This window comes from Podarcis melisellensis, assembly GCF_964234715.1.
Source record: "Podarcis melisellensis genome assembly, chromosome: Z".
NCBI lineage: Eukaryota > Metazoa > Chordata > Lepidosauria > Squamata > Lacertidae > Podarcis > Podarcis melisellensis.
The window spans coordinates 21,156,860-21,176,781 of NC_138547.1; the positions used below are offsets into that span (position 1 = coordinate 21,156,860).

The following is a 19,922-nucleotide window of genomic DNA, read 5'->3' on the forward strand; positions in this document are numbered from 1 at the left end:
TTATAACTCTGAGCAAGTCCACAGGTCATCCATCCAAGGCTTAGTTAGTGGGTCATGGGCCAGTGATACCATCTTTCTTCTAATTTCTTCTTTTCCAATGATGATTAGATGACAGCAGTCAAGTAAGAAAAGTGAGCAAAGCTGCAAGGGCAGGACTATAGCCACAGGAAGCCTGACTGGTTTCTCTTTTATAAGAGCATTTTGCTTATAACTCTGAGCAAGTCCACCCTCCTCCGCTTTTGCCTTTTCACATTGTCAACATCAGCCTCTCCCAACTTTGTGCTCTCCAGATTCAAACTAATCATCTCCAATGAACAAGGCCATAGTCCAAAAACATCGGGAGGGCACCATTTTGGAAAAGGCTGGCCTGCATGTCCCTGTCGATTATAGATTTCCTTTAAGACATTGAAAATAGCAGCTCCTTGAGGGCTAGGGGGGAGGACAGGGAACACAGGGTTGTTTGTTTGTTATTATGTCTTAACTTCTTGTCTTCATTTTGAAGAGGGGGGAAATAGCAGCTCTTAAAATTATATAGCTATATGGTTCGAGGCAGTGGTTCTCTTTTCTAGGGGTATTCACAGGTACGCAGTACCAGCACCTCTTTTGTTCTTGTTAAAAAGTGTGGCACTTACTGCAACAACTTCATAGTGAGTACCAGCAGCTCTTTTTCTAGCAAAGAAAGCACAGGTACTGGGCAAAACATTCTGCTATCTACAGGAAGTCTACCTTGGATTGCCAGCTTTATAAACTGGGTTGCGCTGTAGTTTGGAAGCAGATTTTTTTGGATAGAACAAATTGCTTAAGTACCTAAAAAACCTTGCTGAATAAGGCCAAAGGCCCATCTAGTCCAGCTTGCTGTTCACAGTACTCAAGCAGATGCCTCTATGAAAACTACAAGTGGAAACTGAGCACAAGAGCTCTCTCCCCACTTGTGATTCTCAGCAATGGATATGCAGAGGCACATTGTCTCCGACAGTACAGGAAGAATATAGGAAAGCTAACCCTAGCATGAATCCATTTGGCACCCATTTATACAGATACTAGTTAAGTGACGTGGTCCTTTGGGGTTGGCTTTTCATCCAGAAGGTAGAACTCTTCCTTTTTTCCTTGCTCCCCTTCCTTTTCTTTCTAAATATATTGCAATGGGAAAGAATCCAAAAGTTCACAGGAGTGTTGCATTGTGCACTGTGGTGGTGGTGTGGCGCTAATTAAAGAATGTAATTTTGAATGGTGCTTAGCTAGGTGAGAGATTTCTGAACAGAAACAGATTGAATGAAACCAAAATGGGGCCCTTCAAATAAAAATCCACACACAACCAGTCTTGTAATGTTGTGATATAACATTTATAGAGCTGAAGGCACATTCTTGACAAGATTATAACTGTGGCATACCCGCCAAATGTAAAATATTATGCATTAAAAGCAAATATTGCACAAAGTTGTTGGTTTTTTTTGTTTTGTTTTACAGAGCGTATCCTGAAAATCAAGACATTACATATAGTCATGGCAAGAACTTATGATTTTTTTCAGCTGAAAATTAAATGCAACCCAATGTGTACTCACAATAGTACTTTGTAGAACCCATAATCAGAGTCCCAAGGAGATGAAAACATTTCTCGTTTCCTTAAAAATGCAGGACAGCTTTACAGGAGATTGGGAAAGGCCATTATTATTGTCACAGGTGACCTACAAATCTGGGCTCACCCAAAACATTTGGAAGGCACCCCAAAAATAATAACATGCTTAGTGTGCACACTAAGCATGTTAGATTTGCTTACTGAGAAGTTGGGACCAGCGGTCGCAACAAACAAGTGAGCTGTCATGTAATTTGTAGAGCAACCTTCAGTCAAGTTTTCAGAAATCCTGGACCTGTGTAAGCCACCAGTGAGTCACCTTTGTACTAAAATACCTACATATTTTATTTTTTAAAAAGCAATGGGAAAATGCTATGTAAGCTTCAACCATCTGCTCAGTTGCAGGAGTACACATACACACATCATGTGAGCCTTGAACTACCAATGGAACTGCACTCACTGCATTTTGTTTAGATTATCTTACCTCCTAGTCCACTGGCCTTCAACTGGTAGGTTGGGACCTGCTAGTGGGTGGTGGCCCAATCCAATATGGGTTGCAACAGGAGCACTGCCACCATGCAAAAATATGGCAAAAGATTAAGAAATGGGTCCCCAAATGAATGTTTGACTTAGAAGTAGGTCCTAGGTCTGAAAAGGTTGGAGAGCTCATCAATACTGCATATTTGCAGCAGATGGATATAAACCAGTGACATCACCAACCCAACTCTTATCTGAAAGCAGTTTTTCATTTTTTAAGAAAACGTAATTGCTTTTAACAGACACACCTAAAAAGAGAGAGATGGGTGTACATTTAACTGAATAAATGTACATGTAGCGCTTTAAAAAACTAACAAGGTAGACATCCAACTTGGCAAAACAGGGAGGGGAGGACAAGACAGATGATTAAATCAGCATTCAGTTTGCCATCCAGCCAAATGTGATCTAGAGGAAAGGGAAGCCCTGACTTGCATTTATGTCTGGATTTACTTTTTGGCTAGTAATTTAAATGAAGCAGACAGCAGAACATCTTGCCTAATAGTGGAGAAGAGCAATAAATAAATCAACTAAAATGTAAATGCATAGCTTTTTCTGCAGCTTTTTAAAAATTTTAACAAACATGAGTTAACATAAAACTGTAAATAAATGAAATGTGCTCAAGACAGGAAACAAACCATATTTACAGGCAGAGTACATTTTATCGGACTCACTTGCTAGATCATCACCTTGCTGTGGTGAGTGGGCTTTCACGTTCCTATGACCCTTGTGAGAGAAGCTGTTGGAAGCCTTGGGCTCCCAGCAGGGTCACGCAAGGTGGTAAGGTCAAAGGGGAGGAGCAAATAAGGATCCAAGAAGTGCGCAACGGCAGAACAGGCAGAAGATAACAAGTGGCATGTTACAACAGCTGTGAAGGCAGATGAAGGCTGCAGCAGATAGGAATCTAGCAGTCATCGTGATACTCATGCCATCGGAATAGAGCCTTGCTGCAAAGACTGTGTCATGGTCAGCACACACTGATCTACACACAAAATAAAACAAATTCACGCACAGGCATCTTTCAAAAACCCATCCCAAACCCCCCAAAGTCCCATGGTTATTGGCAATGGTAATGTGGGCAGGACCATGAAATCTGGAAGCCCCTAGTCATAAACCGGCACATGGGCGGTGAATACAGATTCAGTTGTTCTGACTCAAGGAATGAGGCAGTTGAGCAGCTCAGCAGCTGTATCCATGACTGAGCAGCCCTTTTTAGGATCCACTCTGCTCACCCTGAAAAGGGGGAGGGGCTAGAAAATGCCCTAGACGTAGTCTACCCTGCAACGTTTTAACATTGATATTGAAGTGCTTCAAGACTCTCGAAGAGCAGGTGAGGGACAACTGAAGGAAGAAAAAGGAAAGGTCTATCTGAACAAGAACATCGAAAAATGGGGTAGGCTTCGCTATAAAAAATGATCTTGTGAAGCTCTTGTCAGAAGTCCCTACCGGCATTAATGAGCGACTGTCAACCATTTGAATAAAGCTCACCAAAAACCAACAGGCTACTGTTATAAGTGCTTATGCACCAACACTGGATGCCAATGAAGACATTAAAGAAAAACATTTACTCTCAACTGGATACCATCCTATCAGAGACACGTAAGTCCTCCTGGGTGATTTTAATGCAAGAGTTGGGCAAGATTTCAATCTGTGGCCTGGGACTATTGGAAAAGGAGGAGGTGGCAACAGCAACCAGAACGGAATCTTACTTTTGACTATATGTGCAGTACACAACCTTGATATTACTCATTTCCGGGTTTGAACTCCTCAGGTTCCAAGTAGTTCAAGAACTAAGCTGTTCAAAAACTGAGGTACCACTGTATTTTCCCCCCAATTTGAACTGTATTTATCCCCGCCACCCGTGGTGATTTTCTTGAGTCAATATGAGAGTACCCCTAAACATTTTTTTAGAAAAATAGCACTAAGTTATACCTTAAAATTATATATCAATGGAAAGAAAATTTAATGAAGAATGTAATGCAATAACTTTTATGAAGGATTATTTATTACAACAGCAGTCATAAAGAAGAAACATGAAACACACAGAAAAAAATGAGATATACAGGTTAAATTGCCGTGTTGGCACTTTGCGATAAATAAGTGGGTTTAGGGTTGCAGTTTGGGCACTTGGTCTCTAAAAGGTTTGCCATCACTGTCTTAGACTATGCAATTGTCCAAGCTGAAGATGACTGTGGTGTGCTCCTTACCAGAGCTATGACAAGTTCTGACAACTGCTGGACAGATCACCAATTAATACGCTCCACAAGGGCTATCAAGATACCTCAATGCAGGCTTCAAGGAAGGAAACAAAGGTGCAAAGTGAACACTGAAGCTCTTCAAGATCCTATTAAGTGGGATTGCTTCCAAATGACTCTTAAGGACCATCTGCATTCAGAATTCCCTGATAACAATGAGGAACACTGGGCCAAGCTAAAAACATCCATTATTGCAGCCTGTGAACAAACTATTGGATACCAAACCAAGAAACACCAGGACTGGTTTGATGAGTATGAAAGTGAGGTTGAACACATTATTGACAAGAAAAGGGAGGCCTTTCAGATCTGGCAAAGAGATAGAAACTGCGCCACTAAGAAAAAAAACCTATGCCAACGCTAAGGCTGAGGTTCACAGAGGAACCAGAAAACTAAATAACACCTGGTGGATAAAAAAAGCTCAAGAGATCCAGCACTTAGCTGACACTCATGATGCACAGTTTCTTTAAAGCCACAAACACCATCTATGGGCCAATAAATCATGACATATGCCCCCTACACTCAACAGATGGTACTACACTTCTAAAAGATAAAGAAGCTATGCCACTGTGCTGGAAAGAACAATACCAGCATCTCCTTAACCACAACTCCGCCATAGCTGCTGAGGTCTTCTCACAAATTCTGCAAAAACAAATTAGAGATGAGCTTGCAGTATCTCCAAATCTGGGAAAGTTGTGTACAGTTATTAACCAAATGAAAAACAACAAAAACAGCAGACCTGATGGGATACCTGCCAAAGTCTTCAAAGTGGGCGGAATTGAACTTACACAACAACTTCACAAGCTCATCGAAATAATCTGGGAGAGAGAAGAGATCCCACTTATAAACGCCATTCCCAACTCCACGAAAGATTCCATCAACAGTGTCTCTGAAAAGTTTTACACATCACTTGGGAATACTGGCGAACTAATGCCAGTGCACTAGAAGAAGCAAAGATCACCAGTGTCGAAGCAATGATTCTTCAACATCAACTTTGTTGAACTGGTCATGTTTTACAGATAGCTCATTATTGTTTTCCAAAACAATTACTCTATTCCAAACTTAAAAATAGAAAGCATAATGCCGGTGGTCAACAAAAGAGGTTTAAAGACTCTCTCAAGGCAAATCTTTTAAAATGTGGTATAAACACCGACAATTGGGAAACACTGGCCTGTGAGTGCTCCTTTTGGAGAATAGCCGTTACCAAAGGTTTCATGGACTTTGAAGACGCTTGAACTCAGGATGAAAGGGAGAAACGCACTAGGAGGAAGGCACGCTTGGCAAACCCTCACCGTGATCAACTCCCGTTTGGAAACCTCTGTCCCCACTGTGGAAGGACGTGTGAATCCAGAATTGGCCTCCACAGTCACTTACAGACTCACTGCTAAAACCGTGGTCATGGAAGACAATCTTACTCGGCTATGAGTGACTGCCAAAGAAGAAAGAAGACAACATTTTATCGGAACACTGTACAGTCAAGACAGTAAAGCAATTTTGGTTCTTTGAATTAAAGCCAAGTATAAGCTATTATTCACAAAGCATCAAGATGAACATTCCAAAAAAGTTTAGCAAATCATACATAGAAAGGGAAGACACACTGGGTGGGCTTCTGCATCAAGTATGTGATAGCAGTACATTTCAAACCACCACAGAATCATAGAATTGTAGGGTTGGAAGTGACCCCAAGGCACCCCCTACAATGTAGATAAAATCTACACACTAACTCTGCTGCTGAGGAAACAGTGCCTTTGGATCCTCTTTCATTTTTTTAAAAAATAGATTTTATTAAAGCTTTCTCATAATACAACTAGATAAAAGAAACTTTAAAAAAAGAGAGAAAGAGAAAAGCAGAGTCCTCTGTCAAAGGAAGCTTGTAACTTTTGTCTCACACAGGATGTAGTGAACTCTCCCAGCTCCCACCTGGGAGCTTTCCTTTCTTCTCCCAGTCTCTAACCCTGAGAGTTAGAGAGTCTTCCTTTCCATGCCTCTCGGTCAGGGTCCTTCCACCAATTATCTACTACCTTCGTGTGTATGTAATCCTTGGACCCCAATAATGTCCCAGAGCAGAGGAAACCAAAGATGAAAAATAAAGATAGAGAAGAAAGAAGATAAAACACATCCTCTTTCAGATCTTTTCTGTAAGGAAGCCACTAAAATACACTATCCTATTTCTTGGCCAGTAGCCCTTAAGAGGACAGAGAGGAAACCAAATCTAACAGCTGGCAGTGAAACATTATGGATTCTACCTTCTATTTTCTGCCACAAGAGACACAGAGAAGACTGGAAGATTGTTATGACATGATCATGAATGGCAAATGCTAGTAGCTCATCTCCTGCCAAAAGATAGCACCTACTCCCACAACTTATCTTGTGAATGATCAAAGCTATGTGACAGCTGAAATCCTGTAAATGTTTCATGAAAACATGTCACAAATATTTTTCGAAAGGGGAAAGTGCAGATTTGTTCAGCCTCGAAAAACAAAAACATCCACCGTCAACTGATAGACTCGACTGTGTGGTCCTCCACACCAATTCTCTGGTTTCTCCCTAGCTATAATTCAACTTAGATATCAACCCTTTCAATACAAGCCTTGACATATAACCGTTGCTCCAAAGGAAGAAAACTGTAATACTTCTGGGACAGGCATAGGCAAACTCGGCCCTCCAGAAGTTTTGGGACTACAATTCACATCCTCCCTAGCTAACAGGACCAGTGGTCAGGGATGATGAGAGTTGTAGTCCCAAAACATCTGGAGGACTGAGTTTGCCTATGCCTGTTCTAGAATAATACCATTTATCAGGCAACAAACAGGAACTAAACTGAGGTATCATATGGGTCAGATTTTCTTGAGGTGGCAGGACAGGAAGTTAATGGCTCTTCACTGCAGGCTTAATGGGCAATGAAACTGCAGAGCAAGTAAAGTGAATATTTATTCAGCCAAGTAAAGGCTCCCAGACTGGCATGCCATTATAATTTTAAAATATCAGAGTGAAGCCATCACCAGCTCTGCTTTAATAGGCTGATTCCATCAGAAAGAAATCGGTTGCTCTTTCCAAAAAATTTTCAAGCATGCTTTGTGTAAATTACAAGAGAGGGGAGAATATAACTTCAAGGGCAGAACAGTGAGATGCAGAAAAATAAATTTCCAAGATTTCTGTTTCACACAGATCAAACATCAAAAACTATTTTCTGTAACCCCCCTCCCTCAGTATCTTTCCATCATTATTACTATTCTGAAACGCAACATGATTGTGAAAATATTTCATTGAGCTTTCCAGCCACTATTGGGCAGTCAATATGACGTTCTATGGTCAGTTAAGTTGCAGTCTTACAAACATTTCTAGTTTAAAGATTTTTAAAGCACACAATTTACTTAGTTTCAAATACACTTATTTTTTCACCACTCTTGCCAGTGGTGTTTGATGGCTGGCACAGGACCCAACACTGGCATCTAACACGCCAGGGGAAAGGGGGCAAATTGACAGGAAGGGGCCCTTGGCCCTTGCTTTTCCTTTGAAGCCAGCCCCAATCCCTTTTCTGGTAAACCCAGTCTCTTGAGTCAAACTGAGGCTGCAGAGGGTGAGTGGCCACATAACTGCCAAGGACAAAGGGCTCGTGCGGGCCAGCATGATTCCTGAATGTGGGACAGACCTGCACAGGGTATGCGCCAGAGGGTCAGGATTCTGAGTCAGATGATTACTTACTCCCTGGCAGTGGACTTTAACTGATATACTTTCTGCACTCTTATTATCCCATCATGACCTGGGGCGGGAGTGAAACAGCTGCAGTTTGGCTTCATTTCCCCCCTAAGTATGGCTTTAGGAATGCGATTAATGACTAAAACTGGTGCATTAATGCCCCTACAGGTCAAGAACAAGAGCCCTGGTGTTTTCTGAACCGTGGTCCTCTCTCTTGCTACTTTAAACACTATAAAAATGCCTCTATTAGCAGGTTGAAGGACTCTACAATGTATGTCTTCAACCACTGTCCAAACATCAACATGGCAATATTCACTCCAAAGGATTATAATCTAAGACCTGCTGAACTGTAAACATGGTGAGAAACGTGGGCAAACCAAGCGCAAATCTCTTTAAAAGTTAAATAATATAACAAATGTATTTTAAACTCTGTGATGAAGGGAAACGAAACAATAGCTTCCCATCAATGCAGAACCCACACTTTGGCTTAGCACTGCCTTCCCAACCCTTACACCCTCGAGATGTTCTGAACTGCAAAACTCCCAACAGACCCAAGCCAGCACAGTTGTAACTGTAGGGGTAGCATTGCGACAACCATGACAATTTTTAGTTGAGCAAAATGGAAAAGAAATTAAAAGTTCCAAGACGAAATTTTGTGATCTGCTCAGAAATAAATAAATAAAGAATGCTCAGGAGCCTTAAAAAAAGAAAAACCTAAACAAAAAAACCTCAAACTCGAAATGCAAGAATGGGAGCTCCCTGAAAGTGCTGGAGGAAAACACATCTTTTTAAACTCTGCAGTTTCAAACATCTCAAACTCACCAGCATACATCTCAGATCACAGAATCATAGAAGTGGAAGGAACCGTGAAGGACACCTAGTCCAACCTGCTGCAATGCAGGAATATTTTTGCCCAACATGGGGCTCAAAACCCACGACCCTGAGATTAAGAGTCTCATGCTCTGCCGACTGAGCCACTCCATCTTTATGAAGTTACAAAGACATAGACCTTTGAGTAATGAAAAACATCACAAGGCATGGCCCTGACTCCTTGATTCTTTGTGTGGCAGTGGCTGTGGCAAGAGTGGAGCTCCTCTATACACTTGAAAGCACCGTTCTCACCAGTAGCCTCGGGTGAGTGCACTGAATTGTCTATAGCTCTGTGGCTGGGATGGGGAGGAGAAACAAATAACGGGAATGGTTTCCTTTTTTTTCAAATCATGGGAAAACCTGTGTTGCAATGTTTTCTGAAAAATGCCATTTTACACATAGCAAATTAGGAAGAAATTATGAAGACAACTGTTACAAAATAAGGCACATCTGTGTTTCAAAAAAAAAGGAAAGGAAAAAAAGAAATCATGGTTTCTATCCTTACTTTTTCGCACTCTATAAAATAATGTCGCATTGCATGCAAAGACATGGCCTAGAAACTATGTGCTGGTGACTGCCCTTTCATGATCCCAGCAGCTCAGCAGTGTCTTGCTCTGCACTGGCTTCCAGTGCATACTGTGGCTTGTGAGTGTTGGTTTTGGATAAGCTCTGGCTTGCTAATACTGGCAAAGCACTGCAGAAACTGCCAGCCTCTTGAGTTAGAAGTGATTTTTTGGGGGGGTGGGGATATAATTGCCCTGGTCAACTGAGCAATTGAAATCCAATTCAAAACGATCGGAAACACAGTGCAGCTGGTCAACCTCCAGAATAGATCAGTGCATGAAGAGAGACCAAGTCGACTTCTCAGCAAAAAGAAGACTTTCAGAGAGTTGTGTCATCTTCCTCCCGTGAATCTACAACTAGAAGGGAGTGCTTATCTGGCTCACTGAGGACTATGCTGCTGAGGGACCGCTTGTCAGAGAAGAGGGAGTTTAAGGAAGCTCGGCTGTAAGTGACAATTCGGTCCATGAGGTTCAGCTTTGGAGATCTTGGTCCAGTTTCATCAATTCCAATGTGGACACTGATTTCGGAAGGGCTCTTCTGCCTCACCTGGCCATGGGTACGCAGTTCATATTTCTCACAGGTAGGTTTCTTATAGCTAAAGGGAAGGGAAAATGCACAAAAATCACGTATGCATTAGTTTGAAACAGGGTTGCAATTTAATCATTCAGTTAATAATTATTAAAGCTTGTAGTCTTGACTCTAGATGATAACCTAGAGGCTGAGAGGGAGGATGTGTCAGAAGGAAGATGAATTGATATTGATGTTTATATATTCGTAACTTTGTATTAATGTAACATTTTTATATGTAACTGTGTGTTTCTGTTATATTTTGTTTTAAGTTGTCTTTTTTGTACCCCTCTTAAAGAGATTTTTAGAAATATATTAAGAGGTACAGAAATTAAATAATCTATAATCAAATCAAACTGTGCCAGTTTCCTCCCGTGACTGGCTCCAGAGGTGCCCAGCTACAATATCATCCATAACCAGAACAGACCAGGCTGAGGAGCCAGACTGTTCTCTATGTTGCCTGCAATGTCTTTGTGCGAAGGGAGGAATTCCTAACTGGGATGGAAGTGTGGATATAAAGTCTCCTTCTCTTAAAATGCTGCCCTGGGGCTGAGGAGGACAAAGTGGGAATGTGAAAACCATGGTAGTTCAGCAACTAACAGTATTTGTTAGTCTGGATAGACAACTTCAATTTGATCCCCAATTTAACCAAGGATCAAATCAGTAATTAGGCTAACGAGCTCAATCGACAATAACTGCAAAAATTGGCATGCTCTATATAGAGTTGTGATGAGGCTGAATGAGACAAGCAATGCATGAAAAATACATTATTGAAAGTTCACTGAACTGAACAGCAGTTATGGGGCAGGGGATTCTTCTGGAAAACTGCAGGCACAGGTAAGTCCTACCTGAATTTTCAAAAGGTAGGACAGAGCCCAGCTTGCTGGTTATCCTCTTTGGAAGAGCAAATTATTTTTCTCAAAATGTAACCATGGATTTCACAAGCAAGTCACGAAAGTAAGAATGAGAAGCTTGAGGATACTGTACTTACAATTTTAGCAGCAGAGAAGACAACACAACAGAAACAGAAGAGGCAGCCATTGCTGCAGAGCCCATCCAAGGCTGCAGAACCAAACCAACTGGAAGGAAGACACCTGGGGAGGGAAATTGGAAATAACTCTAGGGGATGTTAAAGAACAAAGTCACAAACATGATTCTGAAATGCATTTTAAAAAATCAAAGCATGTTAAATTAGTGTTTAGCAAAGCAGAGCTGAAGGCAAAACCCAAGTTTAGGATTTATGGACTTGCAGAGGACCTAGCTAGAGTGTCAATTGTAGAGTTTTGTAACACTGCATGTTTAATCAAACAGCTGGAATTAGAACTGTCTGGAAACTGCAGCTGGTCCAAAGCAAGGCCAGCTTGACCATTTATGGTCCATTTACTTTTCCCATCACTTTTAAATTGGTTTTAACCTTTAAACTCATAAATGTGTTGGAACCAGGTTTTTTCTCATGTGTACCTGCCTACCCATTGCTTAAGGCCCTCTTCTGAAGTTCAGCTCACTCAAATAACTTTGGGTTATGGGGCAGCATGCAAATGCCAAAAATTAAGCAACCAAGCAAGCAAGCAAGTAAGTAAGTAAGTAAGTAAGTAAGTAAGTAAGTAAATCTAATCCAGTTTGTTCAGCCCAGACACTGAGGTCCAGTTCTGAGGGCCTTCTGGCAGTTCCTCATTGCGAGATGTGAAGCTACAGGGAACCAGGCAGAGGGCCTTCTCAGTAATGGCGCCTTCCCTGTGGAACACCCCCCCATCAGTTGTCAAGGAAATAAACAAATATACAACTTTCAATAGACATCTGAAGGCAGCCCTGTATCAATACGTTTTTAAAGTCTGAAATGTCAGTATTTTTTAATATTCTGTTGGAAGCTGCTCAGAGTGGCAGGGGGAAACCCAGTCAGATAGGTAGGGTATGTATGTATCTATGAATGAATGAATGAATGAATGAATAAATAAATAAATAAATAAATAAATACTGGAAAAGCTTCCCTTTTTTCTACCCACTATAATTTGCATGAACATTTAAGAATGAGTTTGGGTATCAGTTGCAACCCTTAATATTCTTCTTTCTGTGCAACATATTTATATCAACTGCAGCTTTCTTCTTTTTCTCACACACAAATTTCTCCCACATAAGGAATTGTTAATTGATATATACTTGCAATTAATGTTCCATGGAAGAAAAAAAAATGCAATATTATACATATTTTCAAAGTCCAGAATCATCACATACCAGCTGCTACAGGAACTCCGACAAGATTGTAAATGAGAGCAAAGACAAAGTTGATTCGTATCCTTTTAACAGTCTTCCGTGATAAATCTATGCTTGCCACCACATCCAGCAAATCATTCTGCCAAGTAAGAATTAACAAGACTGGTTACATTGGTGGCATAATTTGTTTTACATTGAATTAAGGGTCTTCACTCTATCCAATCACTTACCCTAATCAAAACCACATCTGCTGCCTCAATGGCCACATCTGTGCCTGTGCCAATGGCAATTCCAACATTAGCCATGGCAAGAGCAGGGGAATCATTGATCCCATCCCCCACCATTGCTACCCGTTTCCCTTCATCCTGCAGTTGCTTTACTTTGGCAACCTTGTGGGAAGGAAGGACTTCAGCAAACACTTTAGTGATGCCAACCTGAAAAAGAAAAGGAAGTCCAAAATCACACCAGAAGATTCCTCACACACAAAAAAATACAGCTGTTAAGAATAATGAGTTCTGTGGAACTACGGGATTCTCATCTTGGAAGAACATTCCCCCAACAATGAGTGGCATTGCTTAGAAATATCAAAGCATTATTTAACTCAGTACATCTCAAGCGATCTGATGCTGTAGACCAGCAATCCCTGCCTCCAAATGTTCCAGGGACCAGTAGCATATCTGCTCCCTGAAGCATCCCACCCAACCTGAGCTGTGATGGAGTCACCAGGGACTGGCAGCTGGTGGCTCTCAGAACCTGCCTGTGGACCACCACTTTGAGTAGCACTGATTTAACTGATGCTCCGATGACTGAATAAGTAATATATTGCATTTTTTAAAATTGAAGGGGGGAACCTTTGGACCTTGTAGGCATTAGGAAAATTGCCTGAAGCAAGGCAAGCCAACATATGGAGCAGCTTACCTGAGAGGCAATAGACCTGGCTGTTTTGCTGTTATCACCAGTCATCAGAACAACTTCTAAACCCATAGCCTTCAAAGTACGGACTGCCAGCTCTGCTTCAGGTTTCACAGTATCAGCAATAGCTACCAAGCCACAGAGTTCTCCTAGACAGACATGGATATGTTTCCATTAATCCTCTTTGTTTTCTGAAGAGCACAGAAATACTATTTTTTCCTCTTTCCTTCACTCCCCCCTTTCTCCTTCCACCCACAGGGCATTGCACAAATTTAAAGATGGGCTGTTCTTCTCACTTTCCAAGGCAGTGATACTGGCTTCCTGGGGGGAAAGCTTCCAGAAAGTTTCCCAAAGCCCTAGAACTATTGGTATTTAGCTTGTCTTACATGCAGTACACAAAACTTTAAAAGTTACGCTTTAAATACTTCAAATACGCTTCAGGTTACAGACTCCGCTAACCCAGAAATAGTGCTTCAGGTTAAGAACTTTGCTTCAGGATAGAACAGAAATCGTGCTCCGGCGGTGCAGCGGCAGCAGGAGGCCCCTTTAGCTAAAGTGGTGCTTCAGGTTAAGAGAAGTTTCAGGTTAAGAGCGGACCTCCAGAACGAATTAAGTACTTAACCCGAGGTACCACTGTATGCCACATTTCATGCCCTACTCTCTCTCTCTCTCTCTCTCTCTCTCTCTCTCTCTCTCTCTCTCTCTCTCTCTCCCCAAATCTCAAATAATATTTCTAATAGCCAAACCTATCTGAATCAAGGTTCTGTGGGAATCAATAATGCACATTAAATGTCGCTTAAATGTTATATGCAAATGCATTTAGTAGCACCTTTACTTGGAAAGCATTTTAACGGAAGTAATAGTAAATACACACAGGTCCTGCTTTGCAAACATAATCTGTTCCTGTGAAATGGTTTGTAAGGCGGGTGCTCACATAGCAAGCTCCATTCCTTCCTAGGGAGAAAACCACAACATGCCCCCAAATTGTTTAAATAAAACCCAGTAAAACCATTAACAATATTACTATAATGAATAAAATCACAAACACTGTTACAATTAAACTACATATCTGTATTTATTCAACAAGAAAGCAATGAAACACAAGCCAAACACAGTTTTGTGGCACAGTTTTGTGACAAGGGAAGAGGGGAATGGGGATTTTTCGGTGAATGCAATTGTGTATCTGGAAATTTTTCTCTCCGTATATCTGTCTCTCTGACTGTTGTTCGGATATCTGATTCAAGGCATTCACTTGGTAATGTTAGGTTACAAATCCTTCATGTGTAGATACCTGAAGACTTGTGTAACAAGTGTTTACATACTGGGACCTGTGTGTATTTTAAGACACAAGTCAATTGAAAATACTTATTTACATTGCTTAATATTTAAAGGAAAATGACACTGGATAGGATTACTGTACTGCTTTGTGTTTATATTTATTATAGGAGTAGTCAACAGGGAAAAAGAAGTTAAGAACAATGTTAGACCTGCCAGTTTGACAGGATTTGTAGCCACACATTGGATTATCTATTAACATTATGAAACAATTCATTTTGAGAACTTGAATATTTTATATAGAAAAATATAGCATACAGTAAGAACATGAGAAGAACCTGCTGGATCAGACCAATGGCACATCTAGTGCAGCATCCTGTTATCATATTCTGCTCTCATGGTTAGTAGCCTTTTGATACCTGTCTCCTCCACAAATTTGTCTAATTCTCTCTTAGAGCTCTCTTTTATCTGTCTTGAAAATATTTTGCTCCTTAATTCTCGAAGTACAACGTTTTCAGTCACTGGTTACTCCTCAGCTGCGGTCTTCCCTGCCTTTTCAGTGTTATTACACATAAAATCCAATCCTAACCCGCATTATCAAGCTTACCATCCACAGCCACAAGAACAGCAGTTCGACCTCGACGTTCGTGCTCAATCATGGCATTATCAACTTCATTTCTGACAAGCAGACCATTTCTAGACATCCACTCCCGGTTTCCAATTAGAACAGAATACTTGTGGGAACCCCAAGTAGCTGAAAGGAAAATATTACTGCAGTTTCCAAGAAACAGGTGACCTGCTAATTACACACTACTGCTGATGCATGCTAAGTTTGCAGGAGCATTTACTCATGGCTATTCACGAACATTTATTCACTAGGGACCTATGGCTAGGGACCACAGGTGTGTGGTCAGAATTATCAAGATTATGCAATTGTGCAACAGTGTGCTTACAGCTGAGCTACATGAGCAGCATAGTCACACGGTACAACTTCAGTTGGGACTGTATTACTTCAAGCTCAAGGTAGGGGAAATTGCATGTTTGAAGGCACTCCCAATGTATTCGAGTCTAGTTTTAATCCTGACAAAAGCTTATTTGGGGGTGGGGAGGGAGAAAGATTCAGATACACATCTGTCCTGATCTCTAGTAAGAGATGATTCAGTCCAGTGAGAACCGCAACACATTTCTCCCACTTGGAATGCCTTCCAATACTTTAAATTGCTAAAATAAGGGGAATAGTTGACTAAACAGAACTAAAAGCAAGTGAGAGATGCTGCTGCAGGTAGGAAAATATACTAACATACGGCTCTACTGAGTTTTGGGCTAGCATACACCCCATTTTACTCTCTTCCTCATGCAAAGATAGACAACTGAAAGCTTTCACTTTTGATGCCAAATAAAAGGCAGTTCCCCAATACAGCTGAACTCAAGAAACCAGTTTATAGGAAACCAAAAGCTGGCACTTTCAGTTGTGCTTAAAGGAGGGAAAGAGGTAGTGTATGCACTCAAGGCTTACTTCATCTCATTCTTGTGACACTAAACCACAGTTACATTGGAAGTGGATCAGAATAAAGAAGATCAAGAGGAAATTGCCCCCGGTTTCCCTCAGAGCTTTTACAAGGCACAATTTAAAACTATTGGGCTGGTATTTTACTTTTTTAAAAGCAAAGGAGACATCAAATCCCACCCTCAGTGAAAGAGAAAGGCTAATGCACCTCTAGCAACAGATGCCGAAACAAGGCTTCTGCTTACATGAAGCACATTTGACAGATTCATCTCAACTTACTTGGCAACTGCTCATCAATAATCAAGGAGGGATGCATAATTTCCTCAGACTTCTCATCCATTTTCACAAGGGCTGAATTCCTGACATTGTTCTCTTCCATGGTCTCACTCCTGCTGCACAGCAGGGCTTCAATATTGGTGACTTTACAGCTAATGCCACAGCCAGGGACTACTTGAAAATCAGTACAAGTTCCAAGGGTGTCTGTGTCCAATTCCTAAAGAGAATGTATAATCAGATAGTGCTTGGGATTTGGTAAATGCATACTAGACTTTAAAAGTCATTCTGCAAAAGCATATACACATCCAAGATTGTAATGCGAGAAACTGAGCCTTCAGAGTCATTGGCCCAGTCCTGTGGAACACACTGCCACTAGGGATTCAGCAGGTGCCATCTGTGCCAACTTTTAAATGTGTGAAAACTCTTCTGTTACACCAGGCCTATGAAGGCAATAAGGAGTATACCCCCCCCCATAATGGCCTATTGATACTTGTATTTAATTTCTTTTTTCTTTTAACTAGTTTTAAACTTTTTTGTTTTTATTGTTTTTAAATTGTTGTAAACTGCTGTGATATATCTTTATGATGCAGTGGTATATCAATATTTTTATAAATAAATAATACATAGTAGGTTGAGGGAACAAAAGTACAAAGGAGCTTAATAAGAAATAATCACATATTTGTAAGACCTGTAAATAATGAGGCTCTTCAGAAAGCCAAGTGAGGTTTATTAATTTCAGTGGGTCTTCTCTGAGCAGAACGTACGCTATATACAACCCCATAGATTTCTAGACAATTCAGAACTGAGTACACAGAGCTGTATTAATTATAATTATTTAAATATAATTCACTAAGTAAAATTAACCAGTTACTAAAAATATACTGTAGTAAATATCATTGTGGTACCCATTGGCTTACATTTATCCCACCCTTGTTCCAAGCAGCTCAGGGTGGCATGCATGATTCTCTCCCACCCCAACTCTCCCCATTTGATGACATCCTGATAACCATCCTATGAGGCAGATAAAGCTAAAACAGAGCAATTGGGTCAAGGTAACCAAGTGAGCTTCATGTGTTATAGTGGATATTTGAACCTGGGTGGCCCCATCCCAGTATGACATGCTGAGAGAGACTGTAGGCGCACATCCCTCTGCCGGTCAGAATACTGCAGCTGTTCCTTTACCTCAGAGCATGCTATGAGCTCAAAATCCTATACTCATGAACTCTCACTCCAGAGAGAAATCTGATGACAAAGACAGCCTTACCATGCCACAACATTTCCAGATAAGGTGTGAATATGTAGCAAATGTGGTTATTTCACTGCATGGCAGGAAAGTTCAGACATGGCTGTATGTCCCCCACAATTAAGTTGGTGCTTGGCAGATAGTTAAGAGGGTGAATCAAGAAATCTCTGTATTAGCTCCTCTACCTGTTTGCAGTGTTTGGTAATAGCTGCTCCCAGGGGGTGCTCACTGTTGCTCTCAGCGGTTCCCACTAGTGCCAAAATCTTATTGCGTGGCATCCGGTTACTCTCCACTAGGATCTTCACCTGCATCACCACTGGAGTTCCATGGGTGATGGTCCCTGTCTTATCAAATACCACAACCTTAACCTGCAAAAAGAACGCAAACCACATTAGAAACCAAGTGCTTTCTGTCCCCCACCTTTTTTTTTTTTTAGACTAAAGTCATACAAGCTTTTGGATGAAGTCATACAAGGATGAAGTTAACCAGATCCTTTTTAGAAACATGACAGTTTGTGGCCAAACTGCAAAGGAAAGTCTGATTTCTTACCTTGTGAGCCATCTCTAGAGGCTCTCCACCTTTGATCAAGATGCCATTTTGTGCTCCTACACCAGTACCCACCATCACAGCTGTTGGGGTTGCTAGTCCCAAAGAACAAGGGCAAGCAATACAAAGCACTGTAATGGAGGCTTGGAAAGCAAAGCGGATTATCACTTCGTCTTTGGAAATGCTCTTATTGTACCCCTATTGACAAACAAACAATTAGTTGCTTAGGTATGAACAAGGGTTGCTCACAAGAAAAGTACAGCTTATTCCAAGGCAACTTGGACCACTCACTAACTGGCTCACAAATTTATTTAGGGCTTAATTCGAAGTGTGGTGTTGACCTACAAAATTCTGTGTGGCCTGGGCCCCACATATCTATGGGACCATCTCCACTTCGAGGCCAACCTAAATCAATATACAGGTGAAACTTGAAAAATTAGAATATTGTGGAAAAGTTCATTTATTTCAGTAATTCAACTTAAAAGGTGAAACTAATATATGAGATAAGGGACACGGGTGGCGCTGTGGGTTAAACTACAGAGTCTAGGGTTCGCTAGAAGCGGCTTAGTCATGCTGGCCACATGACCCGGAAGCTGTCTGTGGACAAACGGCGGCTCCCATGGCCTATAGAGCGAGATGAGCTCCGCAACCCCAGAGTCGGTCACGACTGGACCTAATGGTTAGGGGTCCCTTTACCTTTTAATAGACAGACTCATGACACGCAAAGCAAGATATGTCAACCCTTTATTTGTTATAATTGTGATAATTATGGCATACAGCTGATGAAAACCCCAAATTAACAATATCAGAAAATTAGAATATTAAATGAAATCAGCAAAACAAGGATTGCAAATAGAGAAATATTGGACCTTTGAGAAGCAGAAGCATGCATATGTACTCAGTACTTGGTTTGGGCCCCTTTTGCAGCAATTACTGCCTCAATGCGACATGGTATGGATGCTCTCATTCTGTGGCACTGCTGAGGTGTTATGGAAGACCAGGATGCTTCAATAGCAGCCTTCAGCTCTTCTGCATTGCTCGGTCTCACGTCTCTCATCTTTCTCTTGGCAATGCCCCATAGATTCTCTATGGGGTCAGGTCAGGTGAGTTTGCTGGCCAATCAAGCACAGTAATCCCATGGGCATTGAACCAGGTTTTGGTACTTTTGGCAGTGTGGGCAGGTGCCAAGTCCTGCTGGAAAATGAAGTCAGCATCCCCATAAAGCTCATCTGCGGAAGGAAGCATGAAGTGCTCCAAAATCTCCTGGTAGACGGCTGCATTGACCCTGGACTTAATGAAGCACAGTGGACCAACATCAGCTGATGACATGGTTTCCCAAATCAACAGACTGTGGAAACTCACACTGGACTTCAAGCATCTGGCATTCTGTGCCTCCCCATTCCTACTCCAGACTCTGGGTCCTTGGTTTCGAAATGAGATGCAAAAGTTGCTCTCATCAGAAAAGAGGACTTGGGACCACTGAGTAACAGACCAGTTCTTTTTTTTCTTTAGCCCAGGTAAGACGCTTCTGACGTTGTTTCTTTGTTCAGGAGCGGCTTGACAAGAGGAATACAACACTTGAAGCCCATCTCCAGGATCCATCTGTGTGTGGTGGCTCTTGATGAACTAACTCCAGCCTCATCCCACTCCTTGTGAAAGTCCCCAACACGTTTGAATGGTCTTTTCCTGACAATCCTCTCCAGGCTGCGGTCATCTCTGCGGCTTGTGCACCTTTTTCTGCAATTACCTTTTGAGGCTTTCCCTCCTTATGTTTTTTTTTTTTTTTAAATATTTTTATTAGTTTTTACACATATTAATGACAATACAAGACAAACACAAACATCAAAAACAAACAACAAAAATTGACTTCCCCATGCCTTCCCTTCGCCACAT

The 19,922-nt window shown here is 41.3% G+C and overlaps 1 protein-coding gene across 1 annotated transcript in view; it reads right to left on the reverse strand.

The window, feature by feature from the left end:
- Positions 1-1,319: 1,319 nt before the first annotated feature.
- Positions 1,320-19,922, reverse strand: part of ATP7A (ATPase copper transporting alpha) — a 38,842-nt gene continuing 20,239 nt past the window's right edge. The window contains exons 15-23 of the mRNA XM_081897761.1: positions 18,033-18,227; positions 17,669-17,851; positions 16,244-16,457; positions 15,065-15,211; positions 13,189-13,331; positions 12,501-12,704; positions 12,292-12,409; positions 11,051-11,153; positions 1,320-10,087 (exon numbers count right to left, since the gene is read on the reverse strand). Of these exons, the coding sequence (XP_081753887.1) occupies positions 9,811-10,087; positions 11,051-11,153; positions 12,292-12,409; positions 12,501-12,704; positions 13,189-13,331; positions 15,065-15,211; positions 16,244-16,457; positions 17,669-17,851; positions 18,033-18,227 (1,584 nt within the window). The 3' untranslated portion in view covers positions 1,320-9,810. The remainder of the gene's footprint in view (positions 10,088-11,050; positions 11,154-12,291; positions 12,410-12,500; positions 12,705-13,188; positions 13,332-15,064; positions 15,212-16,243; positions 16,458-17,668; positions 17,852-18,032; positions 18,228-19,922) is intronic.